At 43.4% G+C, this 22416-nt stretch overlaps 1 protein-coding gene across 1 annotated transcript in view; it reads left to right on the top strand.

Moving 5' to 3' along the window:
• The first annotated feature begins 4835 nt into the window (after positions 1-4835).
• NCR1 (natural cytotoxicity triggering receptor 1) overlaps positions 4836-22416 on the top strand; it is an 81207-nt gene continuing 63626 nt past the window's right edge. The window contains exons 1-6 of the mRNA XM_066266641.1: positions 4836-4929; positions 5170-5454; positions 7511-7789; positions 8006-8056; positions 9233-9280; positions 9394-9604. Coding sequence (XP_066122738.1) covers positions 5211-5454; positions 7511-7789; positions 8006-8056; positions 9233-9280; positions 9394-9604 — 833 coding nt within the window. The 5' untranslated portion in view covers positions 4836-4929; positions 5170-5210. The remainder of the gene's footprint in view (positions 4930-5169; positions 5455-7510; positions 7790-8005; positions 8057-9232; positions 9281-9393; positions 9605-22416) is intronic.

Raw genomic sequence — 22416 nt, 5'->3', positions numbered from 1 at the left:
GGCTTTCCGTTTCTCACAATTGCTAAAGCACCAGCAAAGCTAGCCGAATTCCAGTCACCTTGTTGGGTCCAAACACGGAGTTGCTGCTGACTAGCTTGCACTCTGCATAGTAGCTCTTGACATGCTTTCTTCCTGCTGTTCCCTGCTGGATATTTTGATGCAAATGTAGTATGGCAGTGGTCCCCAACCCCTGGGCCGCAGACCGGTATCGGTCCATGGGCCATTTGGTACCAGTCCGCAGAGAAAGAATAAATAACTTACATTATTTCTGTTTTATTTATATTTAAGTCTGAACAATGTTTTATTTTTTTAAAATGACCAGATTCCCTCTGTTACATCCGTCTAAAACTCACTCTTGACGCTTGTCTCGGTCACATGATACATTTATCCATCCCACCCTAAAGGCCGGTCCATGAAAATATTTTCTGACATTAAACCAGTCCGTGGCCCAAAAAAGGTTGGGACCACTGTAGTATGGTGTGTGTCAAAGTGCCACTTTATATTTGACCGTTTCATCGATGCAATTTTATCATTGCATATCAGACACACTGCAGAACCTGCTCTCTCCACAAAGGTGAATTCCTCTGTCCATTCCTGCTGAAAAGTACGATACTCCTCATCTTTTTTTTTCTTTTAGCCATCTTCTTCATCAAAAGGGTTTCTGCAATTAGCTAGCTGACTACTTGATTAAAAGGAGGGAAGTTTACTTCCTGACCTCACAACGACCCATGTACCTTATGCATTATCCAATAAAAATTTGGTGTTCTCCCGGAGGACAGCTGTGATTGGCTTCAGCCACTCGCAACCATGAACATGAGCGGTAGGAAATGAATGAATTGTAATACATGAGAATGCTTTATATTTTTAAAATTATTTTTTTTATTAAATATTTGTCTGCAAGCCAGATGCAGCCATCAAAAGAGCTACATCTGGTTCGTGAGCCATAGGTTCCCGACCCCTGCCCTAATATTTCCAATACCCACCTGGCACCATACATAGTTCTTACAATATTATTGACTACCTAAAATATCCAAGATTTAGAATCAGCTCATCAGTAGATGAGTGGTTTAAAAAAATTTTAAAACTGTGATACATGTACACAATGGAATACTACTCAGCTATAAAAAAGAAGAGAATTTTGTCTCTGTGACAGTATGGGTGGACCTGGAACATTATGCTAAATAAAGTAAGCCAGTCAGAGAAAGACAAGTACCATATGATCTCACTTATATGTAGAATCCAAATGAACACAACAAACTAACGAAAACAAAATAAAAACAGACTCATTGATATGGAGAACAGACTGACAGCTGTCAGAGGGGATGGGGGTTGGGCGCTTGGTGACAAGGGTGAAGGAATTTATTTTTAATTCATAGAAAAAATATTATTGACTATATTCTTTATGCTATACTTTAAACCCCCAAGACTATTTTGTAACTACCAATCTGAAACTGTTCTGTATTTTGATTGAGGTGTTGGTCACATGACTGTGCATTTCTCCAAATTCATAGAACTAAACATCAAACGAGTAAACTTTATTGTATGTAAATAAGAATGTGAATGAAAAATATTCAACAACATCAAGAAATAAGAACAAAAGGTACTACAGTGGGAATGATTTGTTATTAATATGTGAGGCAAACCAAAACTACATGAGATTCCACTTCACACCTGTTAGACTGGCTCTTATCAATAAAACAGGTAATAAGTGTTGAGGAGATCATAGAGAAAAAGGGACCATCACTAACTGCTCTTTGGAATGTCAACTAGTACAGCCACTAGGGAAGACAGTATGGCTATTCTTCAAAAATTAAGAATAGAACTACCATATGACCCAGCAATCCCTCTACTGGTATCCACCCAAAAATCTCAAAAACATTGGTACATAAAGACATACACACCCCCATGTTCATCACAGCATTATTCACAGTGGCCAAGACATGGAAACAACCAAAGTGTCCCTCGATAGAGGATTGGATAAAGAAGATGTGGTACATATATACAATGGAATACTCCTCAGCCATAAGAAATGATGACATAGTATCATTTATAACAACATAAATGGAGCTTGAGAACATTATACTGAGTGAAATAAGTAAATCAGAAAAAGCTAAGACCTGTATGATTTCATACATAGATTGGCTATAAAACTGAAACTCATAGACATAGATAAAAGTAAAGTGGCTACCAGGGTGAGAGGGTTGTGGGGGAGGAGAGTAAAGAGGGACAAGTATGTGGTAACAGAGAGTGACTTGACTTTGATGGGTGTACAACATAATCAACAGTTCAAATGCTATAGAAATGTTTACCTGAAATCTATATACTCTTATTGATCAATATCACCTCATTAAATTTAATTTTCTAAATTTAAAAAGAGAAAACAATTTTTTAAATGCTATGGAAATGTTCATCTGCAACCTGTGTACTCTTATTGATCCATTTAACCCCATTAAATTTAATTTTATATACAAAATCTTTTTAAAATGTAAGGCAGAATAGAAATTCCCTGGTCAGGGCACATATGAGAAGCAAGCAATGAGTGCACAATTATGTTGATGCTTCTCCTTCTCTCTCTGTCTCTCTCTTTCTCCCTTCCTCTCTCTTTCTCTCAAATCAATAGGGGGGAAATTGTTTATCATTTAGGCCCCTTAAAAAACAATGAATGATTTTGAGTTTTATTTTATATAAAATAATTTTAATATAAATGAAATGTTTCATTGCCAATTTTAAATTTTATTATCTTTAATATTTAATTTCTCCTTCATAACAAACTAAAAAAATGTATTTATATAAGAAATTGAATTTTTTTTTTTTTGCTTAAATTTTGCTTTTTATAGAAACATTGTAACAAATCTTTGGAGAAGATGGTGTTCTCATTCTATTCTGATTAAACCAATTAACTTACCCAATCAGATACATGCTCTACACGGGTTGGGGGAGGGGGCAAGGTCAAATTTATTTTTTTTAAATGATTCTAAATTTTTTTTGTTTGAAAGTGTTCAAACTATTATAGGGCCACGACAATCAAAACAGCATGGTATTGGCAGAAAAATAGACACTCAGACCAATGAAACAGAATAGAAAGTCCAGAAATAAAACCACATATATATTGTCAAATAATTTTCGATAGAGGGGCCAACAACACATAATGAAGAAAAGAAAGCCTCTTCAACAAATGGTGCTGGGGAAACTGGAAAGCCACATGCAAAAGAATGAAACTCGACTATAGTTTGTCCCCTTGTACTAAAATTAATTCAGAATGAATCAAAGACCTAAATATAAGACCAGAAACAATAAAGTACATAGAAAAAGACATAGGTACTAAACCTATGGACCTGGGTTTTAAAGAGTATTTTATAAATTTGACTCCAAAGGCAAGAGAAGTGAAGGCAAAGATAAATGAATGGGACTACATCAGACTAAAAAGTTTTTGCTCAGCAAGAGAAACTGACAACAAAATAAACAGACAGCCAACTAAATGGGAAATGATATTTTCAAACAACAGCTCAGATAAGGGTCTACTATCCAAAATATATAAAGAACTCATAAAACTCAACAACAAACAAACAAACAATCTAATAAAAAAAATGGGAAGAGGACATGAACAGACACTTCTCCCAGGAAGAAATACAAATGGCCAACAGATATATGAAAAGATGCTCATTTTCATTAGTTATTAGAGAAATGCAAATCAAAACTACAATGAGATACCACCTCACACCTGTTAGATTAGCTATTATCAACAAGACAGGTAATGACAAGTGTTGGAGAGGCTGTGGAGAAAAAGGAACCCTCATCCACTGTTGGTGGGAATGTAAAGTAGTACAACCATTATGGAAGAAAGTATGGTGGTTCCTCAAAAAATTGAAAATAGAACTACCTTATGACCCAGAAATCCCTCTACTGGGTATATTCCCCAAAAACTCGGAAACATTGATACGTAAAGACACATGTAGCCCCATGTTCATTGCAGCATTATTCACAGTGGCCAAGACATGGAAACAACCAAAAAGCCCTTCAATATATGATTGGATAAAGAAGATGTGGCACATATACACTATGGAATACTACTCAGCCATAAGAAATGATGACATCGGATCATTTACAACAAAATGGTGGGATCTTGATAACATTATACAGAGTGAAATAAGTAAATCAGAAGAAACCAAGAACTACATGATTCCATACATTGGTGGGACATAAAAACGAGACTAAGAGACATGGACAAGAGTGTGGTGGTTACCGGGGTGGGGGGAGAGAGGGAGCGGGAGGGAAGGGGGGAGAGGAGAAGGGGAAGGGGGAGGGGGGCAAAGAAAACTAGATAGAGGGTGACTGAGGACAATCTGACTTTGGGTGATGGGTATGCAACATAATTGAATGGCAAGATAATCTGGACATGTTTTCTTTGAATATATGTACCCTGATTTATTGATGTCACCCCATTAACATTAAAAAAAATTATTTATTAAAAAAAAAAGTGTTCAAACAATGCCTTTCCTGGGCACTTCAACATTTAGAAGTTGACCCAGAAATGAGTTTGCGGCGGGGCCCAACCATGGTCAGAGGGTTTGGTTAGGCCTCAGCTCTGATCAGACACGTTGTGAGGACCATGTCCTCTCCTGAACGCCCACGGTCGGAGGTGGAGGAAGCACTGTGACCCTTCTTGTAAAGCAGCCCCATGACGGTGGGTGCTGGGCGGCACCCACCACATCCTGTGTGCTGCCTGGCTTCCCAGGCTCAGCCTCCACCCAGCGGCTCCCCCGTTCTCCCAGTGGGCTCTGCTATGTCTCCTGCGCTCGGTGCTCTGCTCTGCCTCGGTGAGTCCCTGTGGGCATGGGCGCTGGAGTCCAGGGTCGGGGCGCGGCACCACCTCTCATTGTTCCTGTCTTCCAGGGCTGTGCCTGAGCCAGGGGACCGGTGCCCAGAACGGTGAGTCCTTCCCCCAAAGCCCCAGCGTCCCTCTCCTGGGTTCACATCACGCATCATGTAGAGGTTGAACCCAGACATGAGTTCTAGGCGGGGCGCAGACCAGTGGTAGCCACGTGAGGACCAGTGGCGGGGAGGCAGGGGTGCCCTGGCTTGCTGGGAGGGCCTCAGGCTAGCAGCTGGATGGAGATCAGAGTGGGCAGGAACTCTTATCTGAAACGCCAGCCTCTGATTCCCTTCCAGAGACCCTCTCAAAACCCATCATCTGGGCCAAACCCAGCTTCATGATTCCAAATAAAATGTCGGTGATCATCTGGTGTCAGGGAACTCGCAAGGCCATCGAGTACCAACTGCATTTTGATGGACACCTTTCTGCCTTGAAGAGACCGAAGCAAACTGGAGTATCAGACAGGGTCCCCTTCCCCATCCGGCGCATGACCACATCCACGGCGGGGCAATACAAGTGCTTCTACCAAAGTGGGGAGCTCTGGTCAGGGCCTAGTGACCCTCTGGATCTGGTAGTAACAGGTAACTGTCTCCTTCCCTACCTATACTGTCATGTCCTCATCCCGGATCCTTATTAAGCTCCGTCAGTCTCTTCCAAACCTCACTCAGATACTGTTTGTCTAGCAAGGGTCCCCAAACTTTTTACACAGGGGGCCAGTTCACTGTCCCTCAGACCGTTGGAGGGCCACCACATACAGTGTTCCTCTCACTGACCACCAATGAAAGAGGTGCCCCTTCCGGAAGTGTGGCGGGGGTGGATAAATGACCTCAGGGGGCCTCATGCGGCCCGCGGGCCATAGTTTGGGGACGCCTGGGAGGGGGTGGGGGGGGGGGTTGGTAACTCCCAGCAGAGATTTTCTATGGAGCTAGCTCTAGGTCCTAGGAGCAGGTTTGGCTTGGGTTAGGTTCTACTGACCAGAGGCTCTGAGATGGATGTTTGTGTCCAGGGAGGGGTGACTAGGCAGCATCCTGGAAAACACCCTGTGATAGACAAGGGAACAGGCTGGGCAAGTGAAGTTAGACTGTGATACTTAGTCTCAACCTGGTCAAGCAAATGTGGACATCTTGCCCTAAGATGGCCGTTCAAGGTCATCTCACAATGATGCTAGCCCACCCACACACACCCAGCACCAACCAGAGGTTGGATGAGTACCACTCATAAGGAGGTTTCACACAAATCCCCTCACTCTGGCGGTGCTTGTAGCCTTGCAGGAGAAGACAGACCATCAGTCAAAGTCAGGACATGTAAGTCAGTTAGCTAGCCCGCAAGGAGGAAATGGTAGCATGAGGGAAGACAGAGTAGGATGGGTCACAGTGATTGGGAGGGAGGGTAACTCTTCGGGTCCCTTCAGCTGAGGGATGCTCTCACACTTAGGCAAAGAGAGCATCGCCTAAGTGCTTGTGTTTTACGAACATGGCTTTGATGCACCCACGTTTGTGGAAGCACTCTTCACAACCGCCAAAAGGTAGAAACAACCCAAGTGTCTGTTGACAAATGAAAGCATAAACATGTGCTCTACCCATCCAATGAAGTATCGTTCAGACTTTAAAAGAAAGTGAATTCTATGCTTCCACGTGGGTGAAATAAGCCAGTCACAGAAGGACAAGAAGCGCTGTGCGTTTCCACTTGTCTGAGGTACCTAAAGTCATCAAATTCATGGAGACAGAAAGTACAATGAGCCCTTTCAGAGACCCATTCTAAGACAGTTCAGTTGGTGCCAGGGGCTGAGGGACATGGAAATAGAAAGTTATTGTTTATTAGGGACAGAGTTGCATTTTTGCAAGGTGAAAAGGGTTCTGTTGGATAAGATGTGGGGATGGCTGCACAACAATGTGAAGGCCCTTAATGTCGCTGAACTGTATATTTATATTTTTATTTCCTTATTTTGAAATTAAATGCAATGGGGTGACCTTAATCAATAAGAGTACATCGGTTTCAGGTGAACATCTCCATAGCATTTGAATTGTTGATTGCATTGTGTGCCCATCACCCAAAGTCAAATCATTTTTTGTCATCATATATTTCTCCATCTTTACTCCCTCCCCTCCTTCCCCAGCCCCTCCCCCAGGTAACCACTGCACTTCTATCTGTGCCCATGCGTCTCAGTTTTATATCCCACCATGCAACAACTGTCCATTTAAAAGCAGTTAAGATAGTAAATGTTATGTTGCGTTTGACAACAATTCAAAATAATAGTAATTTTTTACAACACAGATGGATTTCCCTCCCCTGCATCCCGATGCAGTGGATCAGGGTCGGATTCTGAGAATTTGCATTTCTAACAAGTTTCCAAGTGATGCTAAAGTTGCTGATCCCAAGGACCAAACTCTGAGAACCACAGATGTAAGGCAATTCCCAGAGAGAGAGAGATTTATATTAGCGCCCCTGAAAGCTACAGCTGTGGCTCAGTCCTGAAGGGAGAGGTCTTGGAGGGTGTATCCACAACCAAGACAAATTCAAGAAAGAGGCAAGGATGAGATTTTGGGGAAGTGACTCCAGGTCTCAGAGGCCAGGAATGGGGAGGTGGAGGAGGCAGGATGAAGATGCTCTTTACCCACCCACCGTCTTCTCTCCCAGGAAAGTATGACACGCCCACGCTCACGGTTCATCCTGGGTCTGAGGTGACCCCAGGAGAGAACGTGACCTTCTATTGCCAGCTGAAGACTGGAACAAGCATGTTCTTTCTGCTCAAGGAGGGAAGAGCCAGCCGCCCACAGCGCACGATTGGGAGCAGTCAGGCAAATTTTACTGTGGGCCCTGTGACCACAGCCCACAGAGGGACATACAGGTGTTTTGGTTCTTATAACAACTACATATGGTCTTTCCCCAGTGAGCCTGTGAGGCTCCTGGTCACAGGTGAGGAAACTCCCAATTTTTCCCCATGTCCTCCCTGGAACCCCGAGTGAACCCCAAGTGAGGCGGCACAAGTGGGAAAATGTAGGGAGGGTGCCTCCCATGAATGCCTTACCATGAGGAAGAAACCAGAGGGATGGGGAGAGGAGGGCGTAGGGAATAGGTGAGAAGACCCGAGGAACCCAAAACCCTTATTTTCTTCCTTGTCTCCATTGTCAGGTGATGTCGGGGACACTGACCTTGCAACCACAGAACAGCCTTCTTCTCCTGGTGAGTAATAGGTTCTTCTAAACTTGGGGAAGCAATCGGGGCCTTGGCAGGTGGCTCAGTGGATAGAGCGTCGGTCCAGTGTACAGATGTCCTGGGTTCAATTCCCAGTCAGGTCACATAAAAGAAGCAACCATCTTCTTCTCTCTCTCCCCCCTTCTCTACCTCTTTCCTTCCCATAGCCAGTGGCTTGGTTGGTTCAAGCATGGACCTGGGCACTGAGGATACTCTGCTGGAGTGCATCAGCCTTGGGTGCTAAAAATAGCTCAGTTGGTCCAAGCGTCAGCCCCAAATGGGGGTTACCAGGTGGTTCCCAGTCAGGGCACATGTAGCAGTCTGCCTCTCCCCTAAAAAAATAAATAAAAAATAAAATAAACTTAAAGAGGAAATCAAAGTCTCCCCAAGCCATGACCTATGGCTCCATTAGTCAACCAGACAGGTACTCTTGCTCTAGTGGCCCTTGTCTTTCAAAAGGAGAAGACAGACCATCAGTCAAAGTCAGGATATATAAATCGATTAGCTAGGTTGTGAGGAAGAAAGGGTGGTATGGAAAAGAGCACAACAGAACAACAGGCGTTAAGGTGATTGGGAAGGCAGGTAGTAACATCATTAAACGGAGTTGTCTCTATAGGCCCCACCAAGAAGGAGAATTTTGAGCAGACACTGTGGCCATGTGGAGAAAGAATGTTTTAGAGAGAGGGAATGGCCACTGCCTATGCACTAAGGCAGGAAGGTGGCAAAAAGGGTTTAAAAAAAAGAGAGAGAGAGAAGGAAAACCAAGCCAGTGAAACTAGAAATGATATCAGAGAGGTGATAATGGGGATGGAGTGGGGTTGGGGCAGCTCATTTAAGACCTTGAAGAAAATGGCAACACTAAACTGGACTGTGGGTAGGAGGAAGACATGACACTCACTGATGGACTTCATGGGGAAACTGAGGCTCAGAGAGAAGCTATGCCTGGTGTGAAGACAAACATTCATTCCTAGAGCCAAGTTGTTCCTCATATTCATATGTGTTTTCACTCTTCCACTCCCCAGGCCAGGTGTGTGTGCGGGGGTGAGGTGGGGACCTTGAGAAGCAATAACATGTCATAGGTGTGTCCAGGGAAGGAGAGGCTGCCGTGGGGGAGGCCAACACCGTCTCATCCCCTTACTGACCCACTTTGTTCATCATTGGCAGACCTTTGGGAGCTCTACTTGTTCACCACAAAGCCAGGGTTCCAGAAAGGTAAGCAGGCATCTGGGGACATGGGCACGAAAGGAAGGAGCTTGGGGAAGAAGGGATGGGATGAGATGACAGTTACACATTCTCATCCATGATCACCGTTCTTCTGACCCCAGATCTCACCCTCCAGGATCACAGTGCCGAGAATCTCCTTCAAATCGGTCTGGCTCTCCTGGTCCTGCTGGCCCTTGTGGGTCTCCTGGCTGAAGACTGGCTTTGCAAGGAGAAGGCCAAAGAGCGGGCCGGTGGGGATTCAAGTCAGGAGAGAAGGAGAAGGCTCAGATCACAGAGAGAGCCCTGGACAAATGGCCAAGAGATGCAGAGGCCGTAGGTCAAGTTGAAAACCGATCTTGACCTTGGCTGGGTGATCTCTGTTTTGAAAGAAGCCAAGAGAGGACTGCATGGAGTTTGATAAACCAACCTGGAGGAGACAAGAGGGGGGAATAAAGATGCTAAATTTCTTCTGTGGGCAGAATCCACTGTCTCCTCCAAGTTCTAAATATTTTTGTGCCCGCTTACTGCAAGCCAAACTTTTGACCACTCTGGTCTTTTTTGAAGACATCTTTAACACCACGTGCATGGGAAGAGTCCCTTCAGACCTCTGGCCTTCACCCCTATTTCTTCTTTACTTTCTCTGCAGATGTCACTGAAAATATTTAACAGCCAGCGCAGATTAAGCATTGATTAAACGGAACCAAGAGATGCAGGTGGTGAACAAACGGAGTTGCTCTATAAGTGTGCCGTGGCTGGGTCTCACCTACACCACCCTATTCCGTTCCCTCTACCTTCCACACCACAGGATTCTGACTTCAGTTGTCTTCCCACACCTTGCCTTGTTCTTTGGGAAGAACACTTTCCAAATCCGCTCCACCTTGGGTTAAGATTCAGTATTTACACTCACAAAACACTTCAGCCCTACTCTCCATCTTCCCGTCTCTACTGTGAACTCACATGCATTATGTCTGGTTCAGATGTAATGGCTGTGCTCACAGTTCCCACTACTAAGAGAGTTTTCAGGAAATGTATGTCAAATCAATGAGTGTAGAAGTGGGGCTGGTGCATAGCTTTGAACTTGAGATTCGGGTATGGCCCATTAAGGCTGACTGTACCTTCCCCCCTTGAAAATTTCTATTCAATCAACCCATTCATATATCCATTATATGGGTCCTGGAACCCCCCACCCAATATCCTGGTCAAATTTATTCCTTAAATCTGAGTTTTTTATTAAATCTCATAGAATAATAATTCCAACCTCAAAGGAATAACATGAAGATTTTAATGAGATAAAGTTGAGCTATCCCAAACTGGCATATGGAAGTTACTCAAGGCATAGTAACAATTACTAGTCTCAATATTATAGAACATTAGAAACTTCACAAACTATTCTCTCATTACCAGTAGCCCCAATACTGAATTTTCTTCTCTCTGTTTGTCACCTGCCAGGTATGCTAAGTCCCAAGAATTCCTAAGTTCATGTGAAATGATAATGTTCTGCATCACCCAAATGAGAATGGATGTGTTTGGAGTGGGTTTGCGACATTAAATTTTTTTCATATTTTAATTTATGTTAAGAAACCTGGAGTCTCAAGAGGAAAACAATGTGTAAGGCAGAAGTTTTTAGGCCTCAAGGTATAGATAGAGGCAGGGGCCTGAGATTCGGGTATGGTCCTTTACAGCTGTCTGGATCTTTCCCCCTTGAAAATTTCTACTCAATCAACCCATTCATATAGTCATGATATGAGTCCCAGACCCCTCCCCCCAAATATTCTGGTCAAATCCATTTCTTAAATCCTCTGGAGGATGCTCAGAAGGAAGGGAGGGGTCTTTGCCACTCACGGCCCTGCTCACCAATTCAAGTCAAAGCCTTCCAAAACTGTCAGCAGGGCAAGGTCACAGGGTTCAACATCACATTGCTCTTTGTGGAAATTCTGAAATGGCTTTTATTCGAGACAGCAAAGTAAAAGTGGGGACGAAAGAAAGAAGGGAGGGAGGGAGGAAGGAACTGGCCAAAACTGTTTACTATAAAGATTTCTTGGAAACGTTCACACAACACTTCCATTTATTTCTCCAAGGTCAGAACATACTAGCCTGAGACGCAAGCTACGAAGGGAGGTTGAGCAATGTAGTCTTTATTGCAGGTGGCTCTGTAGCAAGCTTAAGACAGGAACTTCTGTTACCAATGCAGTGAAGAGCGATGTCATAAGAGTTGTACTGGCCTGCCCTGGTCTCTGGTCTCTGTTACTCAAGCCTGAGACGCATCAGGCACTGGTGAAAGTAGAACACAACAAGGCAAACGTTATCCCCACCGTGACAATATCAATTGCCACAAGCAAAGATTTTAAAGAAGTGAGTAAATGAGAAGGGATATGCCTTATGATAGAGGAAGTGCAGAAGGCCCTAAGAGCCTGTTCCTGTGCAATATGCCATTAAATAGACCTTGAGAAGGGTGTAGAGGTGGGAAAGGGCTGACACTGGTATCTATTGATGCAAAATGTGTCTATTCATGGTATCAATTCATGCAAAGGCTCAGATACAAGACAGAGGGTGAACAACATCCATTGTGAGTAGAATTTTGATTGGGAGAGAAAAAGTGACCCTGGGGAATGCCGGGAAAACGCAGAAGACAGATCAACCATGGCCATGGGTGCCATATAATAAATACACATTTTACCCTTAAGGCAATGAGAGCTCATTAAGCATTTTTGGTCAAGGATGTGACATCAGGAATTGTGCACGGTATGAAGAGCTTTCTGATTGCAATGGAAAGAAGGAAGTATGCAGGAGAGAAAAAAACATGGAAAAAAAGATAGAACAGTTGAGGCTAGCTCAACTCTTTTCAGGGTTGACAACCAGAAAGATGAGGGTGTCCTTCAGGTAACCCAGAGGGATGCCCAGCGATGGGTGATAGGTATATAGTCTTGAGATTTGGTAACATATGTTCTCCAACTTTGCTCTCATTTTTCAAGATTTTCTTCATTGTTCGGGGTGCTTTAGAGCTCAATGTCAAATTTGGAATGTCAATTTTTACAAAACACCCACCTAAGTCGTGCATGAGATTCTCTTGAAGCTACAGATCAATTTAGGGAATAAACATCCTCTCTTTGATCTTCCTTTTTTTTTTTTTTTTTACAGAGACAGAGAGAGAGTCAGAGACAGGGACAGATAGACAGGAATGGAGAGATGAGAAGCATCAATCATCAGTTTTTCGTTGTGCATTGTGACACCTTAGTTGTTCATTGATTGCTTTCTCATATGTGCCTTGACCGCGGGCCTTCAGCAGACTGAGTAACCCCTTGCTCGACCCAGTGACCTTGCGTCCAAGCTGGTGAGCTTTTGCTCAAACCAGATGAGCCCGCACTCAACCTGGCGACCTCGGGGTCTCGAACCTGGGTCCTCCACATCCCAGTCTGATGCTCTATCCACTGCGCCACCACCTGGTCAGGCAATCTTTCTTTTTTTTAATGGCTAATTCTTTTTATTTAGAAAATTAAATTTAACAGGGTGACATTGATCAATAATAGGACATAGGTTTCAGGTGAACATTTCTATAGCATTTGAACTGTTGGTTGTGTTGTGTGTACACATCACCCAAAGTCAAATCACTCTGTCTCCGTGTCACCCCATACTTGTCTCTTTCTTCCCCCAGCCCCTCTCCCACAACCCTCATTCCCTGCTAATGACTTCTCTTCAATCTTTCAAACCATAAGTGTAATCTGTTTCACCATTTAATGTTTACCAATTTCTCCAAATAATAGCTTGTAGTCTTCTATGTAGGAAATGTGGCTACCTTCTGTTTGATATTCACCAGATATATTCATGAGCACTTGATTCTTATTTTGTAAGTAGCATTATTCTCTAAATAATGTTAGTGCAATTGTTGGTTGCTTGTATAATAAAATCAATTTTTTTTGTATATCAAATGTGTATTCACTGGTCTCACAAAGTTCCCGTCTCCATTTTAGGAGTTTGGGGTTATGTTTAATTCAAAAAATTTTAGAGTTTTTTTCTAAAATTGATTTATCAGTCTTATTACTTAGAATACCCAGTATATTGATCAGTAGGAGTAATGACGGCAGGTGTCCTTTTCTTAGTACCAATATTGTGAGGGATATTTTTAACATCTTACCATTGTGTACACTAGTTGCTATAATGTTTCTTAGATATGGGCTCCAGTTAGAAATGTCCTTTGTATTCTTTGGCTAAGCTTATTTCTATCTGAAGATAAGAAAGAACATATCCCGTGAGACCAGTTACAAGACTCCCAAATTACTCTAGGCAAAAGTTGGTAACTACTCAGAGAAGGTGAGAAATGATGGCTAAGCATGCGGCAGAGTCAACAACTCTAAAGTCTGTAAATTGGGCCACTTTGTGGATGAAAGGACCACTGTCCCTCTAATTCCCACCTATTGGTGTTGATATTATAGATGAACCATGAGAGGTGTGATAAGAAGAAGACTCATTGGGGCAGAGTTGGAGACGCAAATTAGTGGTTCATCTTCCCAAAGTGAGATACCTTTAAGTTGAAATATAACTGACATGTAACATTGTATAAATTTAAGATGTGAAATGTTAATTTGATGCATTTATTTATTGCAATAGGATTGTCATTGTAGCCCTATATGACACCCCTCTGTGGTGTCACATGATTTCTTTTTTGAGGTGAGAATAATTAAAATCTAGTTTCTTAACCACAACACAATATTATTGTCTAGCATCACTGTATTGTGCATTAGATCTCCAGGACTTATTTATCTACTAGCTGCAAGTTCTTACCCTTAAAGAAGATCCCCCCATTTCCCCCACCCCCAGCCCTTGGTTACCACCATCTACTCTGTTCCTACAAGTTCAGCATTTTTTGATTCCACATGTAAAATGACGCCACACAGTATTTGCTTTACTTTGAGTGACTTATTTGACTTTGCATGATGCCTTTAGGGTTCATCCGTGTCCTCCCAAATGGCAAGATTTCTTTCTTTCTCGTGGCTGAGTAATGTTCGTGTGTGTGTGTGTATGTGTGTGTGTGTGTTGTGTGTGTGTGTGTGTGTAAAGCAGACACACTCATCCCTTCACACCCCAACACTGCTGCAGCCCGTCTCCCTTTCTCAAGATGCTTACATGCCAGGCCATCCGTTTTTACAGGTTGCTGCTACAGTGTCCTGGTCTCATGGGTCTTAGAAGAGGTGACATGTAAAAACTGCCTGGCACCTCCTTTCCCGACCTCATCCCAACCTCCTTTCCTTCGGCGTTTCCCCCAGGTTCTTGCATACTACCAGTTAACACCAGTAAGACCAGACCTCCCGTCTGCCTTCCCTGTCCTTCTTCATCCCATTTCATACGACAGAGCTACTGCACTGTATACTCACCAGCCTCCCAAGTCAAGTCTTTGTCCCTCTCCATTTATACCCCCCATACCCACCTCCTCCTTCCTCTCCCCCTCCCAGCAGTCACCACACTGGAAGAAAAAAAAATTTTATTGAAGAATAAGGAGGTAGTGGAGAGGACCAAATTCAATCTCTGTTAAAACTTGTGTTCCTGAGACAAGATATGTCCCCTCTGTTTTCACCTTCCATTGTCCAAAAGGAGGGAACAATAGCTCCTTCTTAGCCATGTTACGAGAACGTGATGTCACCCTAAGGATTTGCCAACTCTACAGTTATCACACCACCACCCCCGGGAACATTTTCCAACTTGGAGTTAGGAACAGGAGTTAAGGCTTCCAAGCACGGAGTCAATTCTTCAGAAGAATGTCCATCCCTCCAGTCTTACCAGCCGGTGGACATGGGGTCTGATTTGAGAAAATGACCCACCCCTGCTGTGTTTGATCCACCCCCTCAGGTCCCTCGTCAACCACTGGAAACTGGTTTCTCACCCCACGCTTCCTCTAAAGCTGTTTTCTTGTCAAACGCTACTGAGCTTCCTGGAACCTACAGTGGACACCTCTGGGCCTTTAGTCTCTGTTCCCCTGTCGGCTGTCTGTGACCACTTCCTCCCTGACCCCCACTTCACTGGCTTTCTCTACTCATCCTCTGACAGCTTTTGTACCATCAGATTTTCAGACTCTCCAACGCCACAGCTTTGGGGTTCGCTGGCCCACCCAGTTTCCTCCCCACATGAGTCTAGATTGATCTCATTTAAGTCCATGGTTTCCATTTCTTCAGGATAGATACCCAAGTCTGTTTCTCTGAGCCTTTGTTTTTGTTTTTTCTGGAACTTCAGATCACTTGGTCAGCTTCTCCCCAACTTATCTGAACTCATCATCTTTTTACCTACAAAGCTGCTCCTCTAACTTGTAAAAATCCCCTCCCCCCGTTCGCGGTCACTTTGACCTCTTCTCTATACCAACACGTGTGCCCCTCTCTGGTCACTGTTAGGAAAACGTGCCACGTGAATCAGCAGAGAATAATACAGTTTATTAGTTATGGGTCTGTGGGGAGAGATGAACATTTTTATTATTTCTCCCAAACAGCGTCCTTATGTCTGTTTGTCTTTTGACAGTCTGGTCAGGTAAAGGTTATATATAAACATTTCTTTTCCAGAGGGTTCAGTACAAGAGTGTATATTTTCTTTTTTTAACATTTAAAAGTTTGTATTCTTCAAGTTGATAGAATTTTACATTTAAAACCCATGTAATCATAGTAACCAGTGTCACCCAAATGAATTTAATTTTTTACAAAATAAATAAATGTTGATTATATGTAAACATTTTAAAAGAGTATTTGTTTTCTAATAATTTATAACAGTGTATAATATAATATAAATAGGAAATATAAGATAATATAAATAATTTTTTTATTTCAGTGATTTTTCAACAAGTGTGCAGCAAGAATTTTTAAAACATGCAGTGCCTGACTGTTTAGGCAGATACATTGACTTCTTTTCCCTTAGATTGTCAAATGAAAACAATGACAACAGCCCACACAATACCTATCCAGTGTGACCACATCATTAATATACATTTTTTTGGTCAGATTGGCAAAAAATATATTTTTTGTTGTGCCACAGAAATTTAGTAATTAGTTTATGTGTGCCATGGAATGAAAAAGGTTGAAAATTCTCTGCTTTGTCTGTGTTCATGTCATGTGCTTTCTCTGGAACATAGATGTATTAGTTGCAACTCACAGCATTCCAACTTCCATGACATGATTGGTAAATACTTTTTTTTTTATTAAGTGAGAGGCAGGAAGGCAGAGACAGACTTCCACATGTGCCCTGACCAGGATCCACCAGTGATGCTCTGTCCATCTGGGGTCACTGCTCTGTTGCTCAGCAACTGAGCTATTTAAATGGCTTAGGCAAGGCTATGGAACCATCCTCAGTGTCCAGGGCCAACTTGCTCAAATCATTTCAAGCCATGACTATGGGAAGGAAAGAGAGAGAGAGAGAGAGAGAGAGAAAGGGATAGGGGAGGGGTGGAGAAGCACATGGTGGCTTCTCCTGTGTGCCCTGACCAGAAATCGAACCCAGGAATTCCACACACTGGGCTGACGCTCTACTACTGAGCCAACCAGGCAGAGCCTTGTTCGTAAATACTTTGACTTCCATGTTTCTGTATTTCACTTGAAAGGTTTCACAATTGTCTGCCTTTCCTATTAAGCTTCTTTTCTTTAGATTGGCTATAACATATGTATCACGTATGTGTATATGGTAGAAATCACTCATTTAATGTAACAATTACTGTAGTTGTTAGTGTGACATGTCGCATAATATAATCCTTAGCATAAAAAAAACAAAGTGAATTGGCCACTCACCTATAAATCAGAATCTCACATGAGGGGACACCTCTACTGACATGTGCACATCTGAGACTTTTCAAACCCAGAACATTAACAGCGTTTCTCAACCCTAGCACTATTTTCATCTGGGGCAGGTGACTCATTCTTGTGGGCAACAGTCTCAGTCCGCTCGGACTGCTGTTAACAAAAACCACATATGGGTGGCTAAAACAATAATAATTTATTTTCTCACAGTTCTGAGGCCAGGAAGTCCAAGATCAAGGTGTTGATCAACTTTGTTCCTGTCAAGAAAGCTCTTCCTGGTTTCATGGGAACCGAAGTCAATAATTCATTTTCTACCTTGAATTTTAAGAGCTTTAGTTTTTGGTTTAAGTACTTGTCATAAATAGTGAAGCAATCAACAAAACAAGAGCGCCTGCTGACTTACAGATGGCTTTTCTTCAATGCCGAACATTCCACCTCAGCCCTCACCCCCAGCACCTGTAGAGAGATATCATGAGCTTCCTTTTTTTTATGAGACCACTCATCCTATAGAAATTTTTTTCTTTTTTTTTAAATAAATTTTTATTAATGTTAATGGGATGACATTAATAAATCAGGGTACATATATTCAAAGAAAACATGTCCAGGTTATCTTGTCATTAAATTATGTTGCATACCCCTCGCCCAGAGACAGATTGTCCTCCGTCACCCTCTATCTAGTTTTCTTTGTGCCCCTCCCCCTCCCCCTAACTCTCTCCCTCCCTCCCTCCTGCATCCTCCCTCCCCCCACCCCTGGTAACCACCACACTCTTGTCCATGTCTCTTAGTCTTGTTTTTATGTTCCAACAATGTATGGAATCATGTAGTTCTTGTTTTTTTCTGATTTACTTATTTCACTCCGTATAATGTTATCAAGATCCCACCATTTTGCTGTAAATGATCTGATGTCATCATTTCTTATGGCTGAGTAGTATTCCATAGTGTATATGTGCCACATCTTCTTTATCCAGTCTTCTATTGAAGGGCTTTTTGGTTGTTTCCATGTCTTGGCCACTGTGAACAGTGCTGCAATGAACATGGGGCTACATGTGTCTTTACGTATCAATGTTTCTGAGGTTTTGGGTATATGCCCAGTAGAGGGATTTCTGGGTCATAAGGTAGTTCTATTTGCAGTTTTTTGAGGAACCACCATACTTTCCTCCATAATGGTTGTACTACTTTACAGTTCCACCAACAGTAGATGAGAGTTCCCTTTTCTCCGCAGCCTCTCCAACATTTGCTATTACCCGTCTTGTTGATAATAGCTAATCTAACAGTGGTGAGGTGGTATCTCATTGTAGTTTTGATTTGCATTTCTCTAATAACTAATGAAAATGAGCATCTTTTCATATATCTGTTGGCCATTTGTATTTCTTCATGGGAGAAGTGTCTGTTCATGTCCTCTTTCCATTTTTTTATTGTCATCCTATAGAAATTAAGACCTCATTTATAAAGAACTTGTAAAACTCAACACCAGGAAGACAAACAATCCAATCAAAAATAGGGAAAAGAAATGAATAGACACTTCTCCAAAGAGGATATACAGATGGCCAATAGGCATATGAAAAAATGTTCAATATCACTAATCATTAGAGAAATGCAAATTAAAACCACAATGAGATATCACCTCACACCAGTCAGAATGGCACTCATCAACAAAACAACACAGAATAAGTGCTGGCGAGGATGTGGAGAAAAGGGAACCCTCCTGCACTGCTGGTGGGAATGCAGACTGGTGCAGCCACTGTGGAAAACAGTATGGAGATTCCTCAAAAAATTAAAAATCAAACTGCCTTTGACCCAGCTATACCACTGTTAGGAATATACCCTAAGAACACCATAGAACTGTTTCAAAAGGACAAATGCACCCCCATGTTTATGGCAGCATTGTTCACCATAGCAAAGATGGAAACAGCCCAAGTGTCTGTCAGTGGATGAGTGGATTAAAAAGCTGTGGTGCATATATATGTATATACAATACTATGGAATACTACTCAGCCATAAGAAATGATGACATCGGATCATTTACAATTAACATGGATGGACCTTGAAAACATTATATTGAGTGAAATAAGTAAAAAAAAAACCACTAAGAGCTATATGAATCCATACATAGATAGGACATAAAAATGAGACTCAGAGACATGGATAAGAGTGTGATGGTAAGGAGGGGGGAGGAGAGAGAGACGGTGGGGGAGGGGAGGGGCACAAAGAAAAATAGATAGAAGGTGACGGGAGACAATCTGACTTTGGGTGAGGGGTATGCAACATAATCAAATGTCAAAATAATCTGCAGATCTTTTCTCTGAACACATGTACCCTGATTTATCAATGTCACCACATTAAAATTAATAAATTAAAAAAAAAGAAATTAAGACCTCACCTTTCTGGCCTCACTTAACTTTCACCTTTCCTAATCTCCAAATACAGTCACACGGTTGGTTAGGGCTTCAACATATGCATTTGGGATTGGGGGAAGAGACACACACCATTCAGCCAATAGCAATGACCTTCCCGGCCATTGTAGGATATTGAGCAGTATCTCTGGCCTCTACCCACTAGATGGCAGGCGCACCCTCCAAGTGCAACAACCAAAAATATCCCTGGACATTTCCAAGGGATGCCCCCGTGGGCGCAAAATCATCCTCCACGTAAGCACTGGCTTCAAAGGATATACACCGGGGAATGGGAGAAGGCCAGCCTGGTGGGGGAGGAGAAGGAGCCTGCTTGAGATTTGGTGAGAGAAGAGCTAGGTGAGGAGGTGGCGACTGTGCAGAGAAGGTGTGGCCTGCGAAACAGGTGCCACACGCAGAACACCCACCCGCCAGGAAGAGAAGAACAAGGGCAGAGCCTGAGGCGGGTGCACCCTTGGAGAAACAGCAGGAGACCCCGCGCGCAGGAGCAGAGGGCGCTCTGGCTCCGGAGAAACCGCCGTGAAAAGTGAGTGAGTGGAGAGGTCACCAGGGCCAGAGACGGTACTTTTTGTTTAAAGCGTTTGTCTGTAAAATATTTTAATCTGTGCTTTGTTTCCAAGCTTTGCTTTACTGCTCTTCTCATTGGTCTGGGACCTAATGCAGAGTTCTCTAAAAACTAAGGGGTGTCTTGCTCTAAGCTGAGTTCAGAGAATTGTCCTGGACTCGCAACCCCGTCTTTCTCCCCAAACTGAGTGGTCAGAGGTGATTCTTTTAGTTCCTGACAAAGAATCAGCTAAGGCTGGGCTTCTCAACCTCCGCGCTGTTGAAATTTGGGACCAGATCATTCCTTGTTGTATGGGGGGGGGGGGAGACGTGCATCACTTTGCATTTTGGAATGTCTAGCAGCCTCTCTGGACTCTACCCCTCAGATGCCAGTAGTACCCCGTCCCCCACCTGTGACAACCAAAAGTGTCACCAGATATTGAGTCAGGGAGTGGGGGAGACAGGTACCACCCCAGTGGAATGGTACCTGGGCTAGAGAGAGATCCAGGAGGCTAGCCCGGGCCACAGGGCAGCATCTAGGTAATCTCTGAGTGAGACTCTGACAGACCGAGAGTTAGGAGGGCAAGTTGAATTTCGGATATACTGGCTCCCGCCTTGGTCTGTGCTGGAATGTTCTGCTTCTGGCTCCTTCTTTGGTCTATGATAGGATGTTCCATCCCTGCCTTCCCCCCTTGGCCTATGGGAATATTCTCTCCTGGTTCCCCCATTGGTATATGATGGAATGTTCCTCCTCAGGCTGCCCCCAGAGCAGACAAAAAAAGGAGCCACATGCTGAGCCTGACAAGCTCAGGGGACCCCTGCATGGTGGCCTTGCACACTCAGAGACCTAAAGTAACCACATACATGGTCTGAAATAAAAACTTTCTAACTAAAAGCAGTTCCTGGTGGTTGGTCATGCCCTAGAGTGGTATTTTTCTCTAAACAAAGGTCAATGGTTACCTTAATCAAAACTATCTGTTGTCTCAATGTAGAGCGTCGGCCTGGCATGTGAAGGTCCCGGGTTTGATTCCCAGCCAGGGCACACAGGAGAAGCGCCCATCTGCTTCTCCACCATTCCCTCTCTCCTTTTCCTCTCTCTTTTTCTCTCTCTTCCCCTCCCACAGCCAAGGCTCCATTGGAGCAAAGTTGGCCCGGGAACTGAGGATGGTTCCATGGCCTCCACCTCAGGCACTAGAATGGCTCTGCTTACAACGGAGTAACGCCCCAGATGGGCAGAGCATCGCCCCCTGGTGGGCATGCCGGGTGGATCCCGGGCGTGCACATGTGGGAGTCTGTCTCTCTGCCTCCCTGCTTCTAACTTCAGAAAAATTAAAAAATGAAAAAATTTTTTAAAAGACTGTTGTCTTTTTGCATCTACAATAACATACCTAATAACAGGTCTTTAAAATGTAGGGGTCATCTTCTTCCCCTGCCCACCTCAGGGCAGCCACTCCCCAGAGCAGGAACCTACAGATGCCTTCATTGTTATTGTTATCATGTGAATAGTTAACTCTTAATTTCTCATTCCTGTCTGTGTAAAAGAAACTTCTGTATGTGTACATTTTTATTTTTTTATCTAGTCCCAGAGATTATATATATATATATAATAAGTGGGGAAACTGCTATTTTACAGAGGGCTTCCTCGACCAGTTGAGACTTTGCTTCATGGCAATTGTTGACAGTTTGGCTCAGATAAACTCATAAAAAGTTCTTATAGGTTTGGAAATATTTTTTACATTGGCAATGAAATGTTCCAAATCTGGCTCTCAATTTGGTTTATTTTTTTCTATTTTTTTCCTACTTGGTTTATGATGGAATGTTGCTTTCTGGCTCTCCCCTTGGTCTATAATGGAAAGTCCCACCTCTGCCTCCCACCCTTGGTCTATGATGGAATGTCCCACTCCTGCCCCCACACCCTTGGTCTATGATGGAATGCTCCACCTTTGCCCCCCCCACCCTTGGTCTATGATGGAATGCTCCACCTCTGCTCCCCACCCTTGGTCTATGTTGGATTGTTCCATTACTGATGACCCAGAGGGGTGGTGTCACAAACCTCCTGTTTAGAACCTGGAACCAGACTGGGCTGGAAGACAACGTCTCGCCAGTATTCCTGGGAAGAGCCGTCCAACCCTGAATCTCCCTAGATTCAGCACCCCCCCGCCCACACACACAGAAGGCCATGCTCCTTACTGAGACTCTCAGAGAAGTGAGCTTAGGACCCCAGATCTGTCTCAACAACTGCCTTGAGCTGAAGAAAAAAAGGGCTAAATAACTAAGAGGTGGAGGGAAGGACCCACCTTCCTGGGCGGTGGATCTCTGGTTCATACACACACAGGCCTGGACAAGCCCTTTTGAGATCAGCCCCAAATCAAGAGTCTTCCTCCTTCTCGGCATGTATGGCCCTCCACTCTCTCTGGGGCTACCTGAG

The sequence above is a fragment of the Saccopteryx bilineata genome, chromosome 3 (assembly GCF_036850765.1).
Source record: "Saccopteryx bilineata isolate mSacBil1 chromosome 3, mSacBil1_pri_phased_curated, whole genome shotgun sequence".
Lineage (NCBI taxonomy): Eukaryota > Metazoa > Chordata > Mammalia > Chiroptera > Emballonuridae > Saccopteryx > Saccopteryx bilineata.
This window is presented reverse-complemented; position numbering and strand designations above follow the sequence as displayed.